Source organism: Aspergillus thermomutatus (assembly GCF_002237265.1).
Source record: "Aspergillus thermomutatus strain HMR AF 39 chromosome Unknown NODE_272, whole genome shotgun sequence".
In the NCBI taxonomy this organism is placed as follows: domain Eukaryota; kingdom Fungi; phylum Ascomycota; class Eurotiomycetes; order Eurotiales; family Aspergillaceae; genus Aspergillus; species Aspergillus thermomutatus.
In genome coordinates, this window is record NW_020798322.1 from 440 (window position 1) to 27,421 (window position 26,982).

Here is a 26,982-nt window from a genome sequence, read left to right on the forward strand (position 1 = left end):
CGCTCGAGCCCGAGTATTCGGACGAAGAGCGGTGCTGCTATTTAGAGTATTCCAGGTTGGGAAAATTGCAAGAGAACATATATCGACAGACTCGTGTCCGTCGCTTCGTTTCGTGCCATGTGTGCATGCATGTACTTATATAAGACTCTCATCAGTGGTATTGGCCAGCCAAGCGACAATATTACAGAACTTGCTATTCATGTACATACAACTCATCCCAAGTATCTCAATCTACTAGATCACAAGAATTCATTACACTCTAAACTAACCCCCATGATTATCTCTAGAACCCGGCAACAGCCTTCTCCGCGTCGTCCTTACCGTACAGCCCCTCCCCAAGATTCTGTACACACTCGTCCCTCCAGCTCTTGGGCGTGAACTTATCCACGATCTCCTTGAACGCATCGAGCGTGCAGAACGTCTCGTCGCCGGGGAGATGCTTCTCCGCTTTCGCCGCGCAGCCGGGAATCCGAACGGGGCGGTCATTGTATCTAATACGCACGTAGTGGTTCTGCAGCGCCTGCCGTTTTGCATTTGGGAGCGACGAAAGCGGGGCGCGGTCTGTGTCGGACGATGGCGAGACGCCATCACCAGTGAAGTACGAGAGGAGGCCCTTTTGCTTGCCGGACGAGGAAGGTGACGAGGCGGGGCTGTTCTCCGCGCGGGAGAAGAGTTCAATGGCGATGGAAGAGGTGAAAGGCGGCCATTTGGCGTCGAAGGCGCCCACGCTGCCCAGGATAGCGGCGAGGGTGGTATCGTGGCACCCGCTCATGGCGAACTTGATCGCCTTGCCGTTCTCCGCGGACGAGCCGGAGGCGGAGCGCTCGCTGCGCCAGCCGCCGTTGGCGGCGGCGTTGACCATGCGGTCGACCACGTCGCCCATCAGGGCGCCGATCCCGAGTTTCCGGTATTCCCTGCTCTCCGCGTATCCGGCGAACCACTCGTCAACGGCGATGGTGTTGGTGTACTCGCGGGCTTGCTTGTCGTAGAACTCTGCGGGTAGTCTCGTGGCGCGGCCGTGGGCGTCGGTCGCGTTGATCGTGTCTTGGATACCGGAGAGGCGGGGGTGGGAGTCGACGGCGATTCGGGGAGAGGCGTCGGGCATCCACTTAGACCAGAGGCCGTTGAGGTAGTTCATCTGTTCGGATTCGTTCCCTGTAGCGTTATCATTAGGCCCGAATTTCACCTCTTTGATATTGAGAGCAGAAGCGTACATCTCTTTGCGGCACGGTCCGCGAATAGCCGGGCCAATTGCCTGAATCGCCGGCAGTTACCCTCATTGGGGAAGAGTGTCTCATCCGAGACGGAGCGGGCGACAATCACCGGCGGAGGGAAGTCTTGCGTACGCGCACTGGCCGGGTACATGCCCCAGAAGGCTTGTTGGAGAGACTCGAGAGCTCGAGGGATAGGCGTCGCGCGAAGATACATATCTTCTGCATCGGATTTGATCTTTGGCATGAAACCGAGCTGATCGACATATAGATGTCTCAGACGCTGACCCAGCGCAAATGTGGTCTCCCGCCCTCTGTCTGTCAATTCACCATGTTGGCTGTGAAAGTCGCGAAGCGTAGATCCAGTCAGCTACCAAGTCCTCTCTGCTACCAATTCGTCCTCGGAAGTCAGGGAACCTGCCAGATACCCTCTATATCACCCGCCGCACCCACGGCAACAACCGACTCGTCTCTCTCACCAAAGGCTTCCATTTTCCTCCGCCATTGGAAGCCATTCCACGATGAGAGGTCTTTCTCGCTGGCTGCCATCTGGATCATCCGACGCGCGACATTGCAATACGGCCAATCTTTGTGTGGTAATCGAGTTAGGAACGAGCAGTAAGGCTTAGTAAATTCGGTGCAGGGTTTCTTACACGGTGCGAGGCCTGCCTTGAAGATGTCAGCCCGAGTCTCACGCATCAATAAGATCAGAAATGGACATGTTACACACATTCTGGAATCGCGAGGAAACCGGTGTCCGTTCACCTTGAATAACCGTTCTTAGATCCAATTGCTTGGAGACAGTCCGACAGCAGGAAATATCGTACCGTGACGAAGGAACTAATTCTCACTCAGTACACTTAATTGACTCGGCCCGAGAAAACACGGGTTTTCCCTCGTCACATACCACCTGGACCAATTGAAGCTGAAGCTCCTTTGGATAGAGCTGCTCAAGCTCTTCCTTGGAGTAAGGCTCGCGGGGCACAAGAGTCGTCATTGGTAACCCCTCACGTAGAACTGAAGAAGTAAAATGGTTCTTGTGATAATGAAAGAAGCACCTGCATAAAAGGAGCCCAGAAGAATAACAATTGAGTTCAAAATTAGTGCAGCACCTCCGAACTGAAAGAAAGTATCTTGCGGTGACCCGGATGGGCGTTTCATGACGCCAATGGGCGGTGCAAGGGAAAGGAGCCAATCAGTGGATTGCCGAGGATCACCTGTCGCTCTCATTGGGATCGACTCTCTTTGTACCCATTAAATCTCTACAGTTCCTGAATTCTCTCGGGATAATAAAGAGGAGTATGGTCCGTACTTCGAGATAGTCTTTCACTACGGACGGGCTTCATTGAGATTTAGATCTTATTAACTGAGTAGGTTGACTATTTACGATGACATACGTGAGACGCGCTGGGCTTGTCGCAGCCAAAAAAAAAAGTATGTTAGCACTAAGCAGCATCAGAGATGATGCTTGATTTTCAATGTCTATAGCTCCGATTGCGTGTTCGCTTCGTCAAATAATACTACCTCTTCTTCGCCTGTTTCGCTTCAGCCTCCTCCTTCATATCTCTGAGACGGCCTCCCAATATTCGAATCAGCACATTTCTTGGGATTAGGTGGAAGCTCAGACCCTGGAGGGAGTGCGGCCAATACGCCCAGACAACCGATCCGTCGCACCCGACACGATTCAAGGCCGCTCCGGCCAGAGTGCGAGAAGTTGGGGTGAATAGGTTCACCGCAACATCATTCCCTTGACTCTTAGTATTTCCCACTCGTAACCCGAGAACTTCCACGTCTTTTCCGTCGAGCGTCACTTCGGCTTGCAGCGACCGAGTAAAGGATTCCACGAATCCCTTGGTGCCACTGTATACTGTGATGGTCGGCATCCCATAGGCTGCTGCGGAAGAGACGGTGAGAATGAGACTCGGGCCATTCTTTTCGAGTATCGGCATCAGGACGCGCGTGATCTGCACCGCAAAAGTAGCATTAAGGCTGATGGTTGCCTGCGCGTCTTCCTGTGTGAGCTCGGCCAGTCGCTTGAACGGCTTCATCTCCCCTCCAGCATTGTTGACCAGAACCGTGAGACGAGCGTCGCCGATCTCTTGTGCAATCCGACTGAGATCTTCAGTGCTTTTAACTGCGTCAAAGACGATGGTCCGAACCTTCGCGTTGGGGAACTCCGCCAGCAGCTCATCCTTCTTTCGTAGTAATTTGTCGTGGTTTCGACCGTGCAGGAAGACATTGAACCCGCGCTTGCAGAGTTCCTGGGCAAACCCGAAACCTATTCCATCGCTGGAGCCGGTCACAAGAGCCCAAGCATCTTTCCCAGGGGGGTTGTAGCGTGAAAGACTGGATGGTCGAAGGTAGCAATAAAAATGACTGGCGACTTGTAGGGCAAGATAACAAGTTGTTGCAGCACCAATATAACTGAGCGAGGTTTTCAATTCCTCTGGTAATTGCAGCATTGTATAGAGGATCAGGCGACGAGTGGCTCTTGGATGGGATCACGCGTGTAGGCGCAAAGGGATTCAGTTTCACCTGGAATTGTGCATGAGAGTTATATATACCCAATAGCGATTTCCAGTCCTGTCAGTTATTACTGGTCAGTAAGAATGTAGTCGTTGAGATGAGAGGTATGTGAAAACCATAGTCATTGGACTATACCTACATCTCCTAGAGAGAAATAATCGATCGGTCTTTGACGGCGCGATCGTGGATGAGATCATCCATCACGGGATCGTGGCCGTGTCGAACAACCTCCCTCCATCGTGATGGGCAACTAGTATTTTGGTCAGGATAGAGTATGTCCAAGGGAGAATCCTCTCATAATACACCAAGCACGGTGGACGTGGAAGTTGGAGAATAACAGCTATATCTCTGGATAGCTCTCGAGAGGACCCAGAGCGAGGCAAGTTGACACTCATTTGACAGCCAACGCTCTCCAGCGCCAAGCCAACTCTCCCCAGCTTATCTCCAAACCACACTGCATCTTCACCTTTATCAGCACTTGACCTACTCGCTGCCATTGATATTCAAGGTATCGATTGCACAACAGTCTGGAACGTGTCATTCTACCGTCTAAAATATCATATTGAGCTAGACGGTGACGCAGGAACTTCCCCATTGTGTTCTGGTTCTCTCCTGTTCGAGCGCCCGGATAGTATACACCCTCATGTGGATGCAGTGCATTGGCTATTACAACGCCCATTTTCTGGTCAGGTTTACAGCGCGCCTTGCCATGAGGCTGAAGATCTGATCCTTTTTCGACACTTACTCATTGGCTTTGTCCTGCCAGTGTGGCACCTTGCACCTACAGATAACCTTCTTTTCAGAGTCTATCTCAGATCCTGGTTTACACGGCGGTAGCGTGACATTGCGGACCTTGTCTCGTACCATCACTACATCAGTTGTCGTGGCTTTGTCCCAGAGACACTAGAAACCTCGGCCTTTTCTTCTATCTCAACCAGCCTCCTTCATTGGTTGAGTACAGCTGCCGGTAAGCATCCTCTCTGGAAGAGCGATCGCTCAAGTAGCTCATTGGATTATAGACTTGTCTTCTTTATTGCCTTCGGCTTTTTGAAGCCTCTTCACTTGGCATGGATGTAAGAAAGCCTGCTCCCTGGTCAATCTCCTCATCCGAATCATGCTGGGCATCGCAGGAAATGCCACGTCGTTGACGCTCCTTTGTTGTGTCCGAAGCTTGTCTCTCCGATGAAATTGAAATCCTCGCAAATATCGAGGCTAATGCTGAGCTGACCACTGTTGTCCCACAGATTGCAAACCAGCAGTTGGGGCCGCCGGCACAAGGCAAGCCGGGTCATCTGGCCACGAATAAACCTCGAGATGCTAAACCGCGCTTACTTCTGATGGGACTTCGCCGGTGAGCTATCTGCGTCTGAAGGATGCTTAGACATGTTGCTGACTCTACTCAGGAGCGGCAAGTCATCCATCGCCAGCGTTGTCTTCCACAAAATGCCGCCAAATGAAACATTGTTTCTAGAGTCGACGACCCGTATCCAGAAGGATTCGATTCAGTAAGTGCGCCCCTGCACCGCCGTGTCTTGTTCTTACACGATATTCAGCTCTTTCATGGACTTCCAAGTCTGGGATTTCCCTGGTCAGCTAGAGTACCTCGAGCCTTCATTCGACCTCGAAGACATTTTCGGCAGTCTAGGCGCGCTCGTATGGGTGATTGATGCCCAGGATGATTATCTAGACTCCGTTGCTCGGTTGAACCGAACCATTCTGACCGTTCAGCAATACTACCCGAACATCAACATCGAAGTCTTCATCCACAAGGTTGACGGGCTTTCAGACGAATATCGCACAGATACCTTCCAAGACATAGTGCAGCGCATCTCGGATGAATTAAGTGATGCCGGTTACGAAAATGCTCCGGTGCACTACTATCTGACATCAATCTACGACTACTCGGTTTTCGAGGCTTTCAGCAAGGTGATACAGAAGCTGATTCCAAATCTTTCCACCTTGGAGAATCTGATCAACACACTTGCGAATAATTGTGGTTTCGAGAAGACATATCTCTTCGACGTCCTGAGCAAAATCTACATTGCCTCTGACACTCGTCCCGTCGACATGTCATGTTATGAAATGTGCTCGGATTATATAGACGTGATTGTTGACGTCTCTGAGTTGTACTCGTGGGACCACCCAGACCGCAAGCCCAAGGGAGATCAAATACAAGAGGCAGAAAGCCATGTTGTATTGCACGATGAGACCATGATACATTTGATGGAAATGAACAAGTCAGCTGCCTCCGACACATCTTATTGGTGAAATCTGTACTGACTGCTTCAAGGTACCTATGTCTTGTCTCTGTGATTCGTAATCCTGAAGCAAAAGAGAAGAAGGGGCTTATCGACATGAATTGCCGCACGTTCCAAGACGCACTTAATGATGTGTTCTCGCGGAGCTGGGAGCAAGACCAGGATACGGATCAGGCAGACGAAGAGCAGACACAGCCTCAACTGGTCGAGCAAGGGTCAAGAAGCTGAGCACATGGAAAGACACTCGGAACTTGACGATTACCTGAGAATCTTGGAAGAAACACCCTGTACTGGCCTAAGTCTTCAAAGCCAGAGTTGATTGGGCTATTGTCCTATGGTAGTTTTCTCTCTGTCGATATCACTACTGCTCATGATATCTTGATACGTACATTATCTCCGAATTCAAAATTTCGATTTGATCGAGCCGATAGACCGTATCTACAAGCTATTAGGAATAGCAGCCAAGTGGGCATCAGGCACCAAGGCATCAACCACCACAGACCCACTTACCGAAATTTTCCCTTTTCCTGAGCTTTAAAAAGTTTCATTTCTCTCTTTTCCTCTTCTTCTCCCTCACTCACCAACAAAATTGGTATTGCAACTGCAAGAGCTATAACTTCAAGCATAATGTTGGCTTGATCTACTGACATTCCAGATCCAGCGAATGTATGACTTCAAACACTCTCAGCACACTATTCAACTCACCATGATGGGTAAGTTGCATCTACCTTTTTATTTCCTCCCGCAACAGAGAATTCTTCTCGCTTCTCTTAAATGATGAAAACCTTTTCCACATTCGCAGTTTCCACGCTAGCCGTCGCTAGAACCCATCTTAGACGTGCTCTGTGCGCAATTTCTTCCTTGGATGTCTGACTTTTTTGACTACTTTTCTTCTGCTGCTTGCAAGATTGAGTGTGAGCTTTTGCTGATTGATATTATTAGTTTTCTAGGTTCCAGTTGTCAACGGCGTCCAGCATTTGGGATTCCTTCATGAAAGGTGATAGACAAGATCAATTGTGGGGCTGCGTCGTAGCAGTTTCTGGATATTCAGACATTCTCATGAGCAATAGCAAGTGGCTAGACACGCATATTATTCGCAGGAGCTATAGATATTCATGGTATACACACGTCAATGATTGTACAACTTTTCTTGCTATTGGGATGCTAGTTTTGTAAGGTGCTGTGTCTGCTCGATGAGATGACAGCTAGATTGACGCAGTATGGTGAAGCGATAATTTGGAGGGCTGCTGTCTGTTCTTGTAGGTAATGTAGCTTAATCTTGAGCCTGCAGCTCTGTCAATCAATTCGAATAATATAACAGTTTCACATCGCGCTCCATAATGTCACACCATGGTTTAGACATAACTGGCGGGGAAATGGTGTCGATGCTATCTGTCCTCGGTCTTCGGGACCGATCTTACATACAAGGTACACCAGCACAGAACAACTCCAAATGCCATCCAGCATAGTCTAAACGCAATCCACACCATGTCAGAACTCCGCCAAAGACAAGTTCCCCAGCAATCTTCCTCGACAACCGACAAGACCAAAAAGTCGGCACCGCCGCGCCGAAGCAGCCATGACGGGGGGATCAGCGTCAGCGACATCATCCGCGTGCTGCTCACGCTGGTCGTCGCCTCCTGCGGACTCTCCTACTACATGACCGGCGAGACTGTTCTCTGGGGATACAGGCCGTGGTTCACAAGATGGCCAGTGTTGGTCCAGTACATTGTAAGCCCCAGCCCAGCCCAGCCCCGTCTTTCGCGAAGGCTCATTCGACAATGATGGTATTAACAATGCAGCAGAAAGGACCTGTCTACCTAACACCGGACCAACTCGCCCTCTACAACGGCACCGACCCCTCCCTACCCATCTACGTCGCCGTCAACGGCTCCATCTTCGACGTCTCCGCCAACCCGCTCGTCTACGGCCCCGGTGGCGGCTACAACTTCTTCGCGGGCCGGGATGCAACCCGTGCGTTTGTGACGGGCTGCTTCCAGGAAGACCTCACGCATGACCTTACGGGTGTGGAGGAGATGTTCATCCCCGTCGAGGACGAGGAAGAAGAGAAGAAGCTGAGCAGTGGGGAGAGGAAGATCCGGCGGGAGCAGGACAGGAGGTTGGCGCTGGGCAAGGTGCGGAAGCAGGTGGATCACTGGGCGAATTTCTTCCGCAACCACAAGAAGTACTTTGAGGTGGGGAAGGTGGTGGGATTGGAGGATTTGCCCAAGGAGAAGAGGGAGCTTTGCAAGGCGGCGAGGCAGCAGCGGCCAAAGAAGAGGGATGTGGTGGGTTGATATTGGGCTTTGCGATTCTGCTCTGGCGTGTACAAATGGTTACGATCAGGCTATATCTACGGATCGGTTTGAAGAACAAGTTGGAACAGATTTTGTGAGATCGATTCAGTCAAATTTACTTGACATATGCAGTAGCGCGTGCTTCCACAGAATACATCATTCGCCCAGCCAGACTTTCCGAATTTTATAGTGATATCATTCGTAGCATAAAAAAAGGACCGCGAGAAATGTTCGTAGGGAAATCGTTTACTCGGCGGTAACGGCGCGGGCTGTAAGCATTCTAGTTAGCATATGCCATCCAACAACCCTTCTTAAACGATCACTCTTATTGAGTCACAGGAAGTGCGGGCCGAACATACTGTAGATGGTCATCTTGGAGTGGCCAACGACCTTCTTGATCTGTCCCTTCTCCTCGAGATCAGCGAGGGCCTTGCGGGCCAAGCTGCCGTTGATCTTCAGACGGTCGACAAGAGTGGCGACGGTGATGAGGCGGTAGGACTGGACATCCTTCTGGAGTCTCTCGGCGGTCTGCTTCTCAAGGACGACGGCGTGCTGGGCCTTGTCCTTGACTGTACGATGAAATCAAGATGTCAGCATTCGTTCAGTCTCCGACTCTGGTGTCATTATATTCGACAAGTGACAAGCTCTTCTCCCCGACGAAAAAGGAACCGCTGTGGTATTTTCAAGCGGAAAGATGATCGCTCGCTTCAACGGCGATGGGTGATATGATGGGAAGACGATGGAATTGCGTACCCTTGCCCTTCGACCACTTCTTCTTTTGCTTTCCTGCGCCGGCGGCCTTTGAAAATAATATTAGTATCGCCTCACATTCTTCATTATATTAATGAAACAAGGCGCATCCGAAACGTACCATTTTGACTGTCTGATGCGGATGTTCGACGGAAGAGCTGCACAGAACGTCGGCTGGAAGTTTGAATACCCAAGTGCGAAATTCGAGTGGGGGATGACTCAGCATCACGTGGTGCTTAACCCTAAGCCCTCTTCGCTGGTGCAGGCTCGGTTAGCATAGTTCGGTCTCCGGGATATAATTGGCCAACTAGAAGTATAGGTATCCAAGCGGGCATACCTAATCTGTCTAGATGGATCATACCCGAACAAGGTAGCCTGAGCAGGCGGGACATAGCGATCTTAATCCGTTTTTTTGAGGATCCTTAGGGGTATAACATCTATGGTCTGTAGACCGGATCGGCGCAAGGTCCTAGATAGAAAGAGAGAATACTCGGTCATAGATTCATTGGTCGTCGTAATCACCCATAATAGCACATCTAAATTCAGCATCATCTGCTCGTGTTCGAGCAATGATTGTTTGAGGACTTGTTATTCACACTGTAGGCTACTTTGAACTGCAGAGCGCCGTCCTTCAATTCGAGATGACCAAGCACATATTCTTCAAGCGTTCCGAACCATAACGCTGGCACATCGTCTTGACATGGAGGCAACCATCTTACGTCGTATTTTCCACCTTCACTTCGCGAAATCGGGATTTGAATAATTGACGGATGTTTGTCAAGCGACCAATATCGGACAGCGGCCACAGTACTATTCGATGTAGTTACAAGGAACTCAGTCCTCGAAGGGTGCCATACGACTTGTCGGACCGGATGGTCGTGAAGTAGAGCTGAGACGAGACCGGGTGCTGTTTTCAAATCCCAGATCCAGACAACATTGGGTCGTGTCTGATCGACTGTACTAAGAAAAGCACTGTTGGCACTGAACGCCATAACGGATGCGCCTCGAGGTGGACCAGTCGACTCTGGAATCATGCTAAAGGCAGAAGATGCTGGCAGCTCCGTGTATCCAAGACTCCCATCCGCCGCCACAGATCTCTCGTGCCAGGCGCTTAGCGATGGCTGTTCCATTGGGAAGGTATGTGACAGCTTCATAGAGCAAGAAAACTGCGCCAGTGATCAGGATTACTCGTATTCACAATGAGAGGCTTCTAGCAAGCAAGAGAGCTCAGAGGACAAGGACTTACTGTCTTGGTGTTCAGAATGTCTATCGTGCCATCGACTTTTCCAACCGCCAACAGGTCCGAAGCATCGCCTTGGCTGTTGGCTGGGCTCCATTCTATGCTCCTCACCCCAAGATCAAAAATGTTTTCTGAATCAGGCGAGCCGTTATAGGTTCTAAAAAGGTTTCCATCGGCTGTAAATATGAAGAGTTTGGTACCCGCACTTGCCGCATCCCAGACGGCTATCCAGCTCCCATCGGGGCTCCATTTCAAGCCCTGAGCATCCGACGTCGGCAGGTTAACTCGGTTAACTAGCTCATAAGACCGATATTCATGGATGGTCAACAAGTCGGACGTTTCCGGCTTCAGTAGAATTGCAAACTGTCGCGTTCGCGGTCGAAAGCCGAAGCTATTATAATGAGAGAACTTTGGAGATTTTATGACCAGGCTTCGACCACTGTCCAGCGAATGGATCGTTAACTTTGTGTTCCACGCATGAAATACAATGACCTCGTTTTCATCGGCGCCAAAGTCAATGTTCAGAGCACCGGATTCGATATTTTCGATCTCAGCGTGCAGCTGCAGGGGATGAAGGTCCCAAACCAGAATGCGGGTATCGCTAGCACAGAGGATACGTCGTCCTGCGCTCTCTTCTTGGCTGCCGATGGTGTCTGACTGAGCGAGTTGCTTTGGGCGCGAAAATCTCAAAAATCTAGTCGGTGTCTCTTTGAGCTTAACAATTTGTACCTCCTTAAAGTCCGAAGACACCGGATTGAGGTGAATGATGAGGTCTTTGCCATTGAGTTGAACTGCAAAGACTCCGTCTTCCGATAGAGAAGCTGCAGATGAGCCTGTCATCCTGGTCATCAACATGTCTGATTTCGCACCTTGGACTCACCTGCAACTCCTGTGGAGTCCATTATTGTTCGCTTTCAAGCGTGTACCCCACAGCCAGATAAATTATGTCAACTCTGCAGCGAGTTTTCAGGAGCCATAAGACAATTGCTGCTCATACATGCTCTGCTCATGAGCTATACAACTTTTTCAAAATGTTACAGAAGAAATTCCAATTGACTGTTGCTGTCTTTCATTGTCCGTTTCGAAGGATAAACACCGCCAAGCGTCTATTTCGGATTATATAAGCCGGTATAGATGCGGCCTGGATTGAAGATCATTTCTGGTCACAATGTCATTCTCAATGAGTCCACGTACTCTTAGTATAGAGGCCAAGCAATGAACAGATTGATCAAATGTCAACCTCAACAACGATGCATCGATCGAGCTTACGAAAGTTCTCTATTTACTCATGGCACTGGCGACACCGGCGATGCTCAGAGTGATAAGATAAGACCGCTCTGTTGTTGTTCCGTTCCGGGTAAATCGCCGCTCGGGGGAAAAAAAAAAGGCAATCGCATGTTGATTTGACTGGCCTGGAGGTCACACCCGAAGTCAGGCTCTTCTTAAATATCTGTTTCTCCCCTATCAGCAACTATAGGGACTGTGCGCTTCCTTGCCCCATTTCTGGGGCCATCATACTCTAGCATCCGACGTCGATTCTTTGCAAAAATGGCAGTGTTAGAGACGCAGCCTGCTCCGCAAAATGCGCCTGAGAGCGCAAGTGCGGAGCCCCGAAAGAAACTACTCGGCAGAGAGTTTTATGAGAGCATAGGAAGTCCCAAGTATATCGTGGCACCTATGGTGGATAGATCAGAATTTGTATTGCCCACGCCTCTCCTATGAGCGCATCCGGACTAACGATCCATCTCCCAGGCCTGGCGCATGCTGACTCGCTCGTTCATGCCACCCGATGACCCGAAACCAATTCTTGCCTACTCTCCCATGTATCATGCGCGCTTGTTTCGTGAGCAACCTAATGTTCGCTGGCAACATTTCCAGCCTACCCGAGCCGGTCTCAACAAGAATGACAATTCCCTCTACCTTGACGGCAACCCTGCTTTTGACAGACCGCTTTTCGTACAGTTTTGCGCCAATGATCCCGATGATTTTCTAGAAGCTGCCCGCCACGTGGCGCCCTACTGCGACGCTGTCGATCTCAATCTTGGATGCCCGCAAGGTATTGCGCGGAAGGGCCATTATGGGGCGTTCCTCCAAGAGGACTGGGATTTGATTTACAAACTGATCAACCGACTGCATAAGGAGCTTCCCATCCCCGTTACAGCCAAGTTTCGCATACAGGAGTCGAAAGAGAAGACGCTTGAGTATGCGAAAATGATATTGTCCGCTGGAGCTAGCATAATCACACTCCACGGACGCACAAGGGAGCAGAAGGGTCACAACACAGGCTTGGCAGACTGGAGCTACATTCGGTATCTGCGCGACAATTTACCACCAGAGACGGTCATCTTCGCAAATGGGAACAATCTGAACCATGATGATCTGGAACGTTGTCTTGAGGCAACAGGCGCGGACGGTGTGATGAGCGCGGAGGGTAACCTGTCCGACCCGGCCATCTTCAGCAAACCTCCCCCCGTCGGTAGCGAAGGACGTGATTACTGGAGGGGTAGAAATGGAAAGGGCGGATACCGTATCGACGCTATCTTCCGCCGGTACTTAGACATCATCTATCAATATGTCCTGGAAGTCCCAGTCCCAGAGCGGAAACCTCTCTATCTCCCTTCGGATCCCAAAGAGCCTGAGCAGGTGTCACATACAGGATCAGGGGAAGCGGAGGCTGAGGATGGCCCTCCGAAAAAGAAGCAGAAGCGGGACAAGTCGAAGAGACCGAATTCTCCCAGTCTCGGAGTGATGCAAGGACATCTTTTTCAGATCCTGCGTCCCATGGTCTCGAAGCACACGAATGTGCGAGATGCGCTTGCGAGGTCCAGGCCAGGTGATATGGCAGCGTTCGAGCACACTCTGTCCCTCGTCGAACAAGCAATCAAGGAAGGTCTCGACGAATATGAACAATATCCAGAGCGCTTTGAAGAGGCTCCTAATGCAGACTTGAAAGGCTCTAAGGCAACAATCGCCGAATATGGCAGACCTTGGTGGGTCTGTCAACCTCACATTCGACCTTTGCCGGAGGAAGCCATGGAGAATGGAGCTTTGAGGCCGAAGAAAAAGGAACTCGCAGAGGATGATAAGGCTCAGAAAGACGGTTCGTCAGAACAAAAAGTGAACTCGGACTCCAAACTCGACCCAATTGAAGCTTCAACCCCATGCACAGCGCCACCGGATCGTCTGGTCAGTGGTTAGTCCAAGGGTTTGCTCAATTCTGGAGCTTTAATTCAGCACATATATATTGGCCTTCATCCCCCATGACACATGTCGGGGTCATGGTACCACGAAATAGACTTCACGATCTTTGCATAGCGGTTTCTGTCATCAGCGTCTCTCGAATAGACACTTTGTCGTTCAAGCCATGTCTGATCAATGCATCTCACATCTCATACTCTTAGGATATAGATATTTCATGCTACCATAATCATGCATCTGGTATCTCAACCATAGACCAAATTGAGACTCCTTGAACTCCAATCCCAGGCCAAGCAACCAATATAAATGAAGCTAAAAGTCCAACGCAAGTTGCGGAGCCATCTTCTCAAGATCTTCGACCTATACCCACATTGTCAGTCAACCAATTCAACAGCCTTCTTTCGCGGTCCCAATGCAATTGAGAGCGGTATCATACCTCCAAAAACCCATCTCCAATCGATATCCCCCCAGGACGATCAGCCAACCCCTCAGCCCTCTCATACGCCGCTCGCGCCAACGCCTCCCTCACAAAGACATCCACATACTTAGCCACAACCTCGTTCGCATCCTTCGCAATTTTAGTCTTCTCGCTCTTGAAATGATGATGTAATAACCTGGTGAGCAATTTCGGCGGGATGGCAGGCTCGCTCGACATCACGTCATCCACCGCATCATTATTCGTGATCTCCGCAAGAATGAAGTCTGGTTCTTCGGAGGGTGATCTCTCGCGATTTTGACTGCCGGAGTCCGAGCCTTCAGATCCAGACTGCGATTCGGAGCCTGAGTCTGAAGCTGCGGCCCTCGATCGGGCGGGAGCTTTCTGACGAGAAGAGGAGGCAGATGTAGAGCCGGCGGCGGGCTTGCGCGTGCCCTTTGACGAGGATGCTGTTGCATTGGCTGTGTTCTTGGCGGCTTTGGAGGGAGGTTTGGCTTTGGTTGATGATGCTGATGCTGAGACTGAGGGTCCCGCGGAGGTGATGGTGTCTCGCGGTCGTGGGGGGTTGAAGGGGAGGCGCCGACGCTTTTGGGTACCTTGTCGTTCGGGCGGCATTTTGATAGAATACTTGATCACTGAATTCAGTGCCTTTTTTTTTTGCTCGTAGTATGCGGATGCTGCGTGATCTGAAGCCTGACTTCAAACACGAAGAGGCCGAAGACACGAGTCACGGCCGAAACGCGAAGTCACGTGCTTAATGGTATCTGTATCCTTTCTTCTTTTGGACCTTCTTCGACGTGGTCACTGGGGTTTATTTGTGGCTTAGACTTAATATGCTCGAGACACCCGAAAATCAATTACATTTCTCCTGTGTACACAACAATTAGCTGATTGTAATACTTTGTTGTGGGATTTGTATGTGGTCTTGTTCTCCGTAGTAGTCCGTAGCTTAAATATATTATGACAACATCGGAAGCTTAATCCAGATAACTACCCTTCCAGAGCTTTGTCAAGACTTACATTCGACCGAACCAACCTAATCGGAGTGCTGCGGACTTGAAGATATTCTACTGCTACATGACGAGGCGTACGCGGGTACCTCTGAGAAATTCAAAGCAAAGTCTTACTGGATTTAGGCAAAGCTCTTAACTCCGGATACTGGATCATTTACTACGCCCAGGTCGATTTTCACTACAGTTCGGCTGTTCCGTCGCCTCTAACGGAAAGGACTCTGGCGAAAATGGGCTGTAGAGGACTTTGGAACTTACATATTAACCGTTAGTATAGTCAGTCCTATGTGACGCCTGAAAGCTGACGTACCCTTCCAGAAAAATGGTATCGACTTTGTCACCCACAAGGGTGGATCAGCCGACCTAACGATGATATGACACTTCGAGAAATTGAGCAGCTGCGTGACAAGCCGGACGGTCTCGAAGGGTGGGAGTTGGTTCCGTTCCCCAGCCCGATCAGATCAAACTTAAATTATGTATACACTGTCGATCGAGATGCAGGCACTCTCATTATCTCGCTATGGGGCGTGTGTGACGGACTGTTGACGCCCATAGTAATGCGCATCGATCTCGCAAGGATCGATGCGTCCTCTAAACTATTAATAAGGCATTCCCGCGAAAAGGCCCGATATACGTTCGATCACAATCACTGTGGGACAAACCTGATTCCAAACCAATCACTAGTCTCTGGGACGCTTGATATGGATTTTGGTATTCCTACCCCCATGAACGAGCTGCAGGAGCGATTTTTTACGGACTTGGTCTTCGGATGGCGCTTCTATATCGATGATCCCTTGACGTGGAGATACAGTTCTCCTGTCTTCAGGGTGCTATGCATAGCTTTTCTGCGTCTTGCAGCCTGGGATTTTGAATTGTCATCTGATTGCAACGTTGCCAACGTTGAGCTTCCAATCAATTTCAAATCGATACCGTCTTGGGATTACCCTGAGGCAGACATATTCTGGTTTCATGGATTCCTTATTGTTCTACAAGAAGACATTGAAACCGACGGCATGATAAGTAGAGCCCTATTGAAGGCCAAAGCCTTTATTGACGACTCCCTCAAGCGTCATGACGTCCGCTTCATTCTCATCTCGCCACGTCACATTGCCTTCGTGGAGCATGCTAATGATGCCACCTTGGCTTCCAAGAGTCTGTCACTGCTCACCAACCGCTCAGCAGATCAATGCTCACCTGGCTTCCGTGCTCTGAGCCGAATTTTGACATCTGACTGTTGGAAGAAGCCTCAGGCTCATAGAGAAAGGTGGCAATGGTATTTGCCTCCTGAGATCCTTCAGAAGATCCTCCATGAACTGGAACCACAAGATGCTATAGCGTTTTCCCAGGCTTCCTTTGTAGCCGAGCAGTGCTACTATGCCTCAGTGTCTCAGTTCAAGAACGTCGTCGTACAAAGTTTCGAGTCATCTATACCCTGCTGTGGTGAGCGTGGTGGGTTAAAAGAGCACGGTGTCCGTTGTTCTGAGTGCTGTTCTTGGCTGCACTCGAGATGTGTCGGTTTGGAAAGTTGGTCATCCGATGAATACGTATGTATGGGCTGTCGGGAAATTATAGACTCTGCAGCACTTGATCCTGGCGGCATAAATAGATTCAGCTGCCTGAAACGCCGAGGAGCATGCCATGCCAAAGTTGGAGGCTCTGAGAAGTCGCTTCAACTTCGACTCCTGAAACCCATTCCACCTTGCCTAATTGACTACACAATATTGTTCAATAACTCATTTTCTGGTTTGGCTTACGGTTTGGAAGCTAGATCCTAGCTTAGCTGCCATTGTATTGTTAACATGGCCAGTCAGTAGATGACAGTCCATGGATTAGCTGGGTTCAGGACTCTGCAGCCTTTTAAGTCGGACAACTATGACAACAGCAGCCAGCTGGGTTCCTTAGCTGATTTAAGGCCGTGTCATATGTTTTATATTCTAACTAATGAAGATGCTACAATGCAATGGGTCCCTCAGCATAGAGTACCTACTCATTCATTCGCATGCTTAGTTTTACAATAAGCATGTAACACAATAGTCATGTCATCTAATTCCCCATAATGAGGGTTGAGAAACGTCTGTGTGTTTTTCACGCAAGAGTACAGAGTATAACCCATGCTTCACCGGATACGTTTTTCTGAAGCGATGCTCTCAGAGCGGACACTTATTCCCTATATACATAATGCGTTCAACTCACTCTGCCCACAACCTCTATCAACAAGAAAGCCATCATTCCCCATGAGGCCGCACTACAGTAATCTCCAGCCCAGCATCTTCCAACACCCTCCGCGAACGTGCCCAAGCAACCCCAAACAAGCCAGAATTGAACCGGCAAGACCACAACTCACCAACCGACCCTCCTTGAGAAGTGTGATCCGCCTGTAATTCATCAAGCTGCCTTTTCATATCCGCCACTGCAAGTTCGGTATTCCTGACGATGACATCCGGTGGACTGACGCCGCGCCCAAAGCCGCGGGATGTGAATAAACAAATGATCCAGTGTTTCTTGCCGTTCGCCTCGGAGTCTCTCTTCTGAGGAGGGATGATCAAAGCAGTGCCCTCTGGTCGTCGAACGCTTCGAGAGCTTCTTGCGTGGGACTCTTCGCTCTGCGCCGCGAGCTCAAGCCTGTACCTGGGGCTGGACAGGAGATTCTGACAGTGAGAACGGTAGATCGCAAAGGCAGCTGGATACTGTTTTCCAAAGTAAGTCACTTGAAGAGCTCAAGAAGAGATTTCGTTCAGGGTGTTGGATCACCTTGTCTTTGAAAGCCTTCGCGATGCCCTTGCCCCAAGACCCGTGGCAATTGCAGGCGTCTGTCTAGCAATCAGTTACTGTGCTGCACTGGGATCATGGACCGAAGCGTGCTCACGGATTAAAGCTGCTCCATCTGGAGCATGAAAAAGGTTGCCCTCGATCTCTGTTATTCTGCTTTGTACTGAAGGTAGATTCATTGTGGTTGAGACTCGTGATTTCGATACCTTCCGGGGGCGAATGGTGGAAGAGACCGTAACTTGAGGTCAGTGGTGTTGGGGGACAAGTGAACGTAACCTGGTATCGCTGACTTATTCTTGTAACATCAAATTTTGCAACCTATTGCTTATGCATGAAAAGAAGTCAGAGAAGGCAAGTGATGAGTCACTGGAATGAAAGGTGCTGTGACACGAGCCCAACTATACCAATACACGCCTAGCAAGGAACAGTCCACAACGCAATGAACAATTGTAATTTGAGCCCTAATGAACTAGCTACATCTCACTTCAGACTTCATCATACTGCTTCGCACTGCGTTGATTTGATATCGCTAGGAATACCCAATTTCCCAAGAAAAGTAAACAATATGCGTCCTCACCATGATCGATCAAAGCCGCAGTAAAGAATGGACGGGTGGAACGGGCAGATTTTAATGCACATCACCTATAGATCCGAGGTCTGAACGCTGGGGTAAACGAAGTCTCGCATGCTCCTAGACTTTCTGACTGTGCTAGATTCCCCTTCACCGGAAACATTTCTTCTTCCAGCATCGTTCCACTCTCCCCGATGAGGATCGAATCCAGGAGTCCAAGAGGAAGTAGTTGCCACAGACAAGGGTGCACTAGTGGTGCTGTTTGATTTCATCTTTCGCCTCATCGAGCGTGAGATACTTCTGAGTATCCCTACATCCTGGTCCTCGGCGTGGCCTTCTAGCCGGGCGATTTCCCCCATCATAGTCACTCCGTTTGTAGCAAAGTTCTCTTCAGAGATTGGGATGTACAAGACTACACCCCTGCTCGGCGCAACATGAAGCAGGTCCTGCAGTGCTGCTTGAATAAGTATTGTGTTTCGCAGGTTGGTAATTGGCGCGATGAGATATGGCAAGGCGAAGACTTTCATCAAATACGAGGGAAGTGCGGAGTTGCCAAAATAGAGACATGCATCTTGCTGAATAGTGACCATCATGAAGGCATCGGGCTTCTGATAGATTTGAGCCAAACGGCTAGTCAGGTCAGAGGCAAGCTTGGAATCGTCGTAACTAATCTAAAACAAGGGGGTTAGCACAGATAGCGACAATGAATCTATGATTGACACACCCTCGAGTTCGTCTTGATTTCGATCACAACGACGGAATCATTGCTGATGCGAGTTCTCGGGGAGATAAGCGGGCCACGAGTGTGGAACAGGTCTTCGAAGTAGCGACTCTTTGTCTGAGGCGACTGCTCATCATCAACGCTCCTGCGCGCGACGTGGACTGATTGAGCATCTGTAGAAACGCCATGCTTCAAATCAGGGGCAACAGTGTCATCTTCCTCTTTATCCTCGAAGAACATGGACGGCTTGATTGCAGCTCTTTCCAATTTGTTCTTTTGTTTCAAAGTCTCTTCCGGGACAGTTTTGGTCGTCAAGGCTTGGAACATTGCGGGGGATTGGAGCACCGGTACAGTTGGAGAAAGACTAGTGGACGAGGTCGTCGAGTAGTTGTGACGTCTCCTCAGGAAAGAGAGGTCCATCCTAGCAAATAATCGTCAGTTCCATTCCTTAGAGTACCTATTCAACTTGAAACTGACCTCATTGAGTTCCTTGTGCGGACTCTCCACCCGCCTGAGCTCGAACTTGAGTCCATGGCTGATGATCGCTGGTAAGCTGAGGAAGAGAGGGAAGCGAAGAAAGAAACACACACAAAACACATTCCCCTTTCCTTCCGTCTTCGGTCGTCTGGCTTGACTTGGAGCATGGCTTCTGCGCACCTTCCTGCAATTGAGTGCGGGATAAGGAAAGCTCATTTACACTTTCACACGGCAGGAAGCAAACACTCAAGGACGACAAATGGAGGGAAAGAACCAAAGACTAAAAGGTCCACCAGACATAGTACAATTCATAAGATGGTAAGGTATCGCCATGCAGAGTATTGATACACTTGAAGGAACTGGAAATTATTTCCTGCTTGGGCGTTTTCCGATCCTAAGCCAGAAACGCCAGAAAGTCGAAAGCGGAATTTCCACTCAGGAAGATCTTATCGGTCCTCCTTCTTTTATCCCAGACAATTTCCCCGTCAGACTTGCGTTTGATATAGAGTATGCGATGCTGCGGAATGAACTCTTCGTCGGTCAGATCCTTTTTCCATGAGCTCAAGTTCGCCTCCAAACGTCCATTGAATCGGTCCTCATATCCGATCGTGTAGTCGTTACTGTCAAATTTGGTGTCCCAAATGAGCCGGTTAATGACGTCTGTACTCGGTCTAGTCAATCAATGCTGGTGCAAAGTGGTTTGAAAACACAATACCTGCCGCTGGCCGTAGTCTGTTCTCCGCCGAAGTTGAACCTTTTGACGTCGACGAGGCATAGTCATGCGATTCATCAAGTTCTGTCTGAGGTATTGCAGTTGGCGATGAGCTTGAGATATCTTCATTCTGTGCACTGGTTGCTGAATTGTTGCCAGTCTTATGTTCCTGAGATACTGCGGATAGATCAGACGCCATGGTCAACAACGAATATTTGTAAAAGATTCCAATCCCAATGTAAATGTTGATCTATCTTATGACACCGTTCAAGTTCGGAGGGCAGTTCCATCATACTTATACCCCGAATAGGGTGTCATGTCTTCGCATCAGATTCAGCTTGAGAAGTCGACTACCAATCTCCAGTTTGTGTAAGCGTAACAAAGGGTGACTTCAATTACTTCACTTGGTTTCTTAGTAATGCCTTGAACAGCCCTTGATTCTGGCATGTCTGGACGCCTGAGATGGGGCTAGCTGGTCTGGGGTGTAGCTGATGCGAAAGCGATAGTTGCTTTCGACCAATCCCAGCTTGGCTATTGCTCTGGATGAGTCAATATAGTGGCGCGGCAACCTCAAACTCATGGTGTGACTGCTCAATAAGGAGATGACTCATTATGAGTGATACGCTAAGATCCGGTTGGCAATCACTAACTAGCATGATGAAGGTGAGCCGGAAGCTTTGAAGGATTATCCCAAAGCAACGCCGTGGGTTGACAGAGAGTACAGAAATGACGAGTTTAGAGGGCAAAAAGCAAAAAGAGTACTGAGCTCCGATAGGGGGAATCGAACCCCCGGCTGCCGTGTGAGAGACGGCGATGTTAGCCACTACACCATATCGGACTTTCTTGGATAAAGTGACCTATTTTTGAATCATGAACCAATCTGACAACCTCAGAGACGGGTAAGGTACTTAGTGTACTGTCATCCTGATACGCACTACGAGTAAGGTACCTTACTGATGCATTCCATAGGGCCAGAGTGTATCTTTATAACCAGGCAGCGATGCCGAGGTGGAAACACCACGATTCCTTGAAGAAACACCACACACTATCGTGGTCTTTCCATCGTCACCACGAGTTACACCATATTGAATTTGTTATCGGAAGACATCGCCTTATTTAAATCATAGCTCTGCAACACAGGCCAAATTCCAAGTGCTATCCTTCGCGTCTATATCATCTCCTCCCGCATTCGCGCTTTTCGCGTCAGCCGACCACGTCCCCCGTCTCCCAGTATTATCGGATGATGATTTGTATTTCACCTATGTCAGTATGAATGACGCGACAACCTCCTTGCTCACAGAGCATTTCAGCTATACGCCCTTGGTTCGTTTTCTTCCACCGAGATCGTCTCCGATTTGCACTTGCGGACGCGAAAGCTTTTGCCGTATCCTGTGGCTAATTCTTCACAGTCTCTCATAGATGATATTATCAACTCAATCAACAATCTCATATACCAGGCCATCTCGAGCCTCGAGTCAGGCTTACTCGCCACCCCCCCCGAACGCTTGGGCTTTGCGCATGCAAATAATGCCTCTACGATACCCGATACGGATGAAGATGGCAACGTTGTTTACCCAGAAGCCAAACTGGAACTCGAAAATGGACTACACCAGCTAGAAACGCTACTTGAGGCGACTGTGGACAAGGCATTTGATAAATTCGAGATCTACGTCCTGCGCAACATCTTCACAGTGCCCGACGACTTGTTGAACTGGATCAGATTGAGCCATCATGAGGTATGAGATCCCGTGTTCGCGACTGCGCACCTTGACATCCCCAGCGCCGCTTGAACATGTATTGATTTTTGACTCATGTAGAACCTTGTTCTTGATCCTTCCCCGGATGCGCCTACTCCTGAAACGATCCATGCACTCCGCAAAAAGTTAAATGAGACCAAGAAATTAAACCGATCTTTGAATCGCGAGAGCGCGCAAAACGACGCTGTAATCTCGCAGTTACGGTCGATATTGTCGACAGTACAAGCACCCGATGTCGCGAAAGACACGAATGGAGAGGGCAAGGCCGAAACACTTCTCCCACCACAAGACAAGGACCTTGACCTTTCATTCTTGACGTCCAGCCCGGCTGCCCAGCAACTACGCGTCGGGGTTGATACTGGCTCGAGTACCCAGTACACACCGCTCACGACGAACACAACTTTTATTCTGTCCCAACTTCCTGCACTGCAAGCGATGTTGAAGCAGCTCCGGCCCAAGCTTGTTTCTCTACCAAAGTCCAGCGATACTCTGGAGAACGACGCCAAGTTCGATGAAAGGAGGGAGTACATCGAAAGTAGAATCAAGCTGCATCTTGAGCGGACCGGACAGCTGCCGGTTGGAGCCAACGGCAGCCCGACCATTGTCGGACGGAAAATTGACATGGCGGAAGCACAAGCGCTCGAGTCTGTTACTGGCATGCTTACAAAAGATGAAAAGGAGGACTGATCAAGCTGCTGTGGAGGAGAGTTGATGGAGAACATCAAATCACCCCATCTACTATCGACCATGTTACGCCATCCTACCAGGTCTCTTTACATTGCCACGAGCATCTCCTCCATAGATATCGGATCTATCGACGCACTGCAGTTCGTCAGATCTACGCGAATTCTCCACAACAGGCATGTGCCTGCCCCCATCCACACAGTCTGGGTCGACCAGCAGGAGTGTTTCGCATCGCTTTCGGCGATGCTCTACGCAAATATCTCAGAAAAAGAGACTTTCTTGACTATCGATTGACGCCTGAAGCCGGGGGTCTCGATTTAGAGCCTATGCTCGGAAGTGGATTAGCTATGAATGCACACATGACGCGAAGGTAGCACTCAGAAGTCTGAATTGCGCCTAGTTTGGGTTGTTTCCCTCAAAATTTAGATGTTCGCACCGGCTAACGGTTGCATGCAAAGCAAAAGCTTCTGCCGGGGAGCTTATGGTTATGACAAGGAAATATCTGAATGTCAAACCTCGCTTACAGAAGCTTGTGACACGAACGTCCTTAAATACTATTTTTGAGCGTAACTATAGGATAGTGTAATAATTATCTCGGCAGATCAAATAGCATCTTGACGCCTGCCTACACTGTAAGCCGCATAGATGTAGACCGATATCCGCTAACCCCAAAGCAGCAGTCATGTGAGCACTGGACTCCTTCTCGTCGCCCGCGGCTTGGCATCATCAACTCCCTCTACAGCCACCACCGCGTTGGCCGATTCACTCGTCATTCCTACTCCGCCTTGTCGCAAGGTGTTTATTCGATGGACACCGGTATACTTGTGCTGTAGTGGCATAAGGCTCCGTGCAAGATCTTTGCATTGTTTCTCCCTTGCCCGTTGTTGTCCGGTGCCGTCCTCCGCTCCCCACATGTCTTGCGCATCGGCTATACCAACGTCTATTCTCGGAGCCCGGCTTCCTTCTGTCATCCTCGAATCGGTGTCCCGATAAGTCGCATTCGCTCAACACTGCCTATACTCGCGTCGCTGGGTTTGATTGTCGACAACATGGCGACGGCAATTTCAAAACCTACCTCACATCCCCCCAAGATGAAGCGGCCGCCCCCGCCTTTCGTCCCAGCGGGTGTTAATGGGGTCAAGCCTCAGCAGTCATCTTCCTCTTCCTCCCCACCCTCCACATCGAAACGTCTGCCTGGGTCTAATCAACCGACTTCCTCACCCGTCGCGAATGGTCCGGTCACGAATGGCATCAATGGCTCGGCCAATTCGACCTCCACAACTACCAATAACTCAAACAAGGGCCTCCTGAACCGGCCCAAGAAAGATGCGCAGAAGCCAGGGGATCAGGCAATGCGACAGCACAAGCAACTGGGGAAGACTCCGACTGCGGAAAGGGATTCCAGGCTGGGGAAGATATGTCCTGAACCACATGGTGAGGCGCCGATCAGCTCCTGCAGTGTTGGGATTGCGGGTTGCTGTTTACTGACGATTGCGTCTTCTACAGTTAAAACAACTTCCTACATCCTGAGAAAATACTCTAAAAGCCCTCCGTCTCTGATCGTACACCTTCACCCTACTCATTTCCGTTTTGAACAACAAGATGGCAGTTTTCCCTACAACTCCGAGATGAAGGTAGTCATCGAGCATATCCGTGCCGGTACTGTTCCTCATGACATGATGGAGGAGTTATTACGGGCCAACGTTCGATTCTACGAAGGTCAAGACTTGCCCCTATTGCATAAATGCGCAATTGTCCCCGCTAACAGGGGTTTCTCATGCAGGTTGTCTCATAGTTCGAGTGGTGGATCACAAGTCAGTATCGGCCCAAGCTAGAAAATCGACTGCGCCAGCAACGAATGGGAACAACACTCCTTTCTCGATACACAACTACAACGAACACATCACTCCGTCGGCTTATGTGCCATATCCGAAGCAAAACCAGTTAACCTCCGAGGCCGCAGTTACGAAGACAGATACCACGGCCAGCAACCAGTCAGACGCCAAGGGCAAAGAAGAGCCAATGGGCGATTCAGAAAGTTCTAAAAAGGAGATTGACTCGAATGCATCACAAAAGCAGTTTCCGGCTAAACCACGGGTGTTCACGACCGTCCTTCATCCTACTCCTCGCTCGCTACAGGCGGAACTCACGTTGCTTGCTACCACACCTGACCCTCGTGCTGCAAAACAGTCCACCACGCACTCGAGTACCCGCCCGCAGCCCTCGTCTTCTACAGCCCCGCAGTCTCCAGTGGTGGCTTCTAATCCACCGGATCGAGGCCATGTTGCAAAGCGACAGAAGATGCTAGTGGAACCACAGGATCTATTGGAATGTGAATCTAAGCTAACACGAGCGTTGGCACCGCCTCTTTTCTTGGATCCAGTGAAGAGTCTGGAAGCTGCGCAAGATCTACTGAGATATTTGGAAAGTCCACTTCATTGCGCTCCACCCCCGTCTCCGAAGAGAAGAAAGCGTACTGTGGCAGAGCTCGCTGCCGACGAAGCCCTCGCGGCGGAGGAGGAGCGGTTTATGCTCATCATGGACGAAAGATTGGAGCCGGCCACGTCAGGAGCTTCTGGTGGACCCAAGTCCGCTGCTGTTGACGACACCGGTGGTGGTGCGCCATTCGAACCGCGCTTCTCAAGGTTCAAGACACTCGAGAATATCCGCATGCAGCATGAGGAGAAGGCCAAGCGGGAACACGAGATCAAACTCAAGCAAGAAATGGCCAAGCGGCAGCAACAGGAACAAGAAAGAGAGCGGCGTCGGCTGCTGGAGCAGCGTCAAGCAGAGGAGCATGCCAAGGAGGAAGCTCGAAGGCAACACCTGGCCGCGCAACAGGCCCAGGCACAGCTTGCCGCACAGCAGCAGAACCGACATGTCATGACACAGGCAAACGGGGTCAGCCAGGCTCCCCAATCGTCACCGGTGGTTCGCCATCAGACTCCTCTCAACGCCTCGTCACCACTGGTGGGCAGTACGATGGTCACACAAGCTGGCGTGCCCATGAGCATGACATCTTCTGCCCAGGGTGCAGGAAGCCCGCCGCGGCCCCCGTCGGCCTTGCAACACGGTCATCCGAATATGATGAGCCATCCGATGGCGCCCTCAAGGAGCCAACAGGGCCAGAGTCGGCACGGCACTCCTCAGATGACTCAGGGAACACCGGCCATGTCCCATGCAACTCCAATCATGCGCAACGTCACGCCCACTCAGCGTATGAGCCACGGCAGCCCAAGCCAGTCGACCATGGCTCCAACACCGGTCATGAGCCAAGCCATGATGAACACCCCGCAGATGGGAGGCGGCATGGGTCTTACGCCTCAACAACAGCAAATGATACTGCAGAGGCAGCAGTTACTCGCGCAACACGGACAACTCGGACCCGCTCAGTTCACACCGCAGCAGCTTGCTCAGTTGCAAGCGAACGCGCATGCTCAGCAAAACATTCAGTCGCATCAGCAGCAGATGATGCAAGCTCAGCAGCAGAATCATCAGGCGCAGCAGCAGAAGCTGGGGAACCAGCAAACGTATCAAGCTTCAATACTGCGAAACCAGTGGACCCAGATGCAGCAGATAGCTCAGCAGCAGGCGCAGGGCCAGCAGCCACAGGGTCAACAAGGCCAGATCCATCAGGGCAGCCCGCAAATGACTCCTCAGCAGCAGCAGCAGATGATGATGGCGGCAGCTGCCCAGGCCAACGCTGGACACATGCCGCAGAATTTCCAGGGCGTCAATATGGCACAGCGGTACAGCCAACTCTACCAACAACGCCTGTTACGTCTCAGGCAGGAGATGTCTACTCGGTATATGGCTCAATATGGGCCCCCAACGCAATATCCGCCCCATATTGCACAGCAGTATAGCATTGGACTCGAGCGGAGCGCCAAAGCCTGGGTGCAGGAGATTATACGGCGTGAGCGTGAAGCGGCTCAGCAGCAACGTGCCTCTCAAGTGGCAGCTGTTCAAGCGCAGGTCATGCAGCAACAGCAGCAGCAGAATATGATGCGCAATGCCATGGGGAAGTAGTTTGATCTTTTTTTACTCTTTGAGCGTTTCGGGATGGGCGATGGGCGATCTAATGTGATCTCTGGTTTTGTTATCGCCGTGCTTTGAATCTACCTTCGTGTGGTCATCTATTGCCCTGAGATGGGCCTTCAGAAGGCGATTCCTTTTCTTCTTCGATTTGTTCTTATTTGCAGACTGTACAGGGACCGATGGAATATCGATAAAAGAGCCTGGCGTTTGACTCGATACTGGTTTGACATTTTGCGGGTTGTCCTTTCCATGCGCGCTTGGTGGTTGTATCATTTGGGAAAGGGCTTTGGGGAACTCAGAACAGACTTGATACCATTTGTACAGGAT

At 50.2% G+C, this 26,982-nt stretch overlaps 12 protein-coding genes across 12 annotated transcripts; 5 read left to right on the forward strand and 7 right to left on the reverse strand.

The window, feature by feature from the left end:
- Positions 1-283: 283 nt before the first annotated feature.
- On the reverse strand, positions 284-3,673 carry CDV56_100239 (uncharacterized protein; the record flags this gene model as incomplete). The annotated part of the gene is made up of 7 exons (XM_026753858.1): positions 284-1,155; positions 1,215-1,529; positions 1,640-1,880; positions 1,942-1,976; positions 2,039-2,051; positions 2,119-2,269; positions 2,736-3,673. 7 exons carry the CDS (start codon positions 3,671-3,673, stop codon positions 284-286), a joined length of 2,565 nt encoding a protein of 854 aa, XP_026610857.1.
- A 1,178-nt stretch (positions 3,674-4,851) lies between these two features.
- CDV56_101007 (GTR/RAG family Ras-related GTP-binding protein) lies at positions 4,852-6,223 on the forward strand (the record flags this gene model as incomplete). Its single annotated transcript, XM_026754626.1, has 5 exons — positions 4,852-4,899; positions 4,982-5,088; positions 5,141-5,242; positions 5,291-5,974; positions 6,028-6,223. 5 exons carry the CDS (start codon positions 4,852-4,854, stop codon positions 6,221-6,223), a joined length of 1,137 nt encoding a protein of 378 aa, XP_026610858.1.
- Positions 6,224-7,483: 1,260 nt separating this feature from the next.
- CDV56_101403 (putative heme/steroid binding domain protein) lies at positions 7,484-8,292 on the forward strand (the record flags this gene model as incomplete). The annotated part of the gene is made up of 2 exons (XM_026755022.1): positions 7,484-7,726; positions 7,801-8,292. The coding sequence occupies 2 exons, from the start codon at positions 7,484-7,486 to the stop codon at positions 8,290-8,292; spliced, it is 735 nt and encodes a 244-aa protein (XP_026610859.1).
- Positions 8,293-8,625: 333 nt separating this feature from the next.
- On the reverse strand, positions 8,626-9,166 carry RPS25 (40S ribosomal protein eS25; the record flags this gene model as incomplete). The annotated part of the gene is made up of 3 exons (XM_026755191.1): positions 8,626-8,861; positions 9,046-9,091; positions 9,164-9,166. 3 exons carry the CDS (start codon positions 9,164-9,166, stop codon positions 8,626-8,628), a joined length of 285 nt encoding a protein of 94 aa, XP_026610860.1.
- A 424-nt stretch (positions 9,167-9,590) lies between these two features.
- On the reverse strand, positions 9,591-11,184 carry CDV56_101709 (WD40 repeat domain-containing protein; the record flags this gene model as incomplete). Its single annotated transcript, XM_026755328.1, has 3 exons — positions 9,591-10,208; positions 10,289-11,115; positions 11,163-11,184. 3 exons carry the CDS (start codon positions 11,182-11,184, stop codon positions 9,591-9,593), a joined length of 1,467 nt encoding a protein of 488 aa, XP_026610861.1.
- A 646-nt stretch (positions 11,185-11,830) lies between these two features.
- On the forward strand, positions 11,831-13,480 carry CDV56_102006 (tRNA-dihydrouridine synthase family protein; the record flags this gene model as incomplete). The annotated part of the gene is made up of 2 exons (XM_026755625.1): positions 11,831-11,962; positions 12,035-13,480. 2 exons carry the CDS (start codon positions 11,831-11,833, stop codon positions 13,478-13,480), a joined length of 1,578 nt encoding a protein of 525 aa, XP_026610862.1.
- A 312-nt stretch (positions 13,481-13,792) lies between these two features.
- CDV56_102283 (CENP-X/MHF2 family protein) lies at positions 13,793-14,531 on the reverse strand (the record flags this gene model as incomplete). Its single annotated transcript, XM_026755902.1, has 2 exons — positions 13,793-13,840; positions 13,917-14,531. 2 exons carry the CDS (start codon positions 14,529-14,531, stop codon positions 13,793-13,795), a joined length of 663 nt encoding a protein of 220 aa, XP_026610863.1.
- A 2,620-nt stretch (positions 14,532-17,151) lies between these two features.
- On the reverse strand, positions 17,152-17,874 carry POA1 (ADP-ribose 1''-phosphate phosphatase; the record flags this gene model as incomplete). The annotated part of the gene is made up of 3 exons (XM_026756331.1): positions 17,152-17,613; positions 17,678-17,736; positions 17,793-17,874. The coding sequence occupies 3 exons, from the start codon at positions 17,872-17,874 to the stop codon at positions 17,152-17,154; spliced, it is 603 nt and encodes a 200-aa protein (XP_026610864.1).
- A 463-nt stretch (positions 17,875-18,337) lies between these two features.
- Positions 18,338-19,520, reverse strand: CDV56_102865 (MIF domain protein; the record flags this gene model as incomplete). The annotated part of the gene is made up of 3 exons (XM_026756484.1): positions 18,338-18,937; positions 18,991-19,408; positions 19,465-19,520. 3 exons carry the CDS (start codon positions 19,518-19,520, stop codon positions 18,338-18,340), a joined length of 1,074 nt encoding a protein of 357 aa, XP_026610865.1.
- Positions 19,521-19,858: 338 nt separating this feature from the next.
- On the reverse strand, positions 19,859-20,375 carry CDV56_103046 (DUF504 domain-containing protein; the record flags this gene model as incomplete). Its single annotated transcript, XM_026756665.1, has 2 exons — positions 19,859-20,124; positions 20,180-20,375. 2 exons carry the CDS (start codon positions 20,373-20,375, stop codon positions 19,859-19,861), a joined length of 462 nt encoding a protein of 153 aa, XP_026610866.1.
- Positions 20,376-21,445: 1,070 nt separating this feature from the next.
- CDV56_103235 (MIND complex subunit MTW1) lies at positions 21,446-22,620 on the forward strand (the record flags this gene model as incomplete). The annotated part of the gene is made up of 3 exons (XM_026756854.1): positions 21,446-21,499; positions 21,586-21,912; positions 21,994-22,620. The coding sequence occupies 3 exons, from the start codon at positions 21,446-21,448 to the stop codon at positions 22,618-22,620; spliced, it is 1,008 nt and encodes a 335-aa protein (XP_026610867.1).
- Positions 22,621-23,708: 1,088 nt separating this feature from the next.
- Positions 23,709-26,646, forward strand: CDV56_103466 (uncharacterized protein; the record flags this gene model as incomplete). Its single annotated transcript, XM_026757085.1, has 3 exons — positions 23,709-24,051; positions 24,124-24,336; positions 24,401-26,646. 3 exons carry the CDS (start codon positions 23,709-23,711, stop codon positions 26,644-26,646), a joined length of 2,802 nt encoding a protein of 933 aa, XP_026610868.1.
- Between the last annotated feature and the right edge of the window lie 336 nt (positions 26,647-26,982).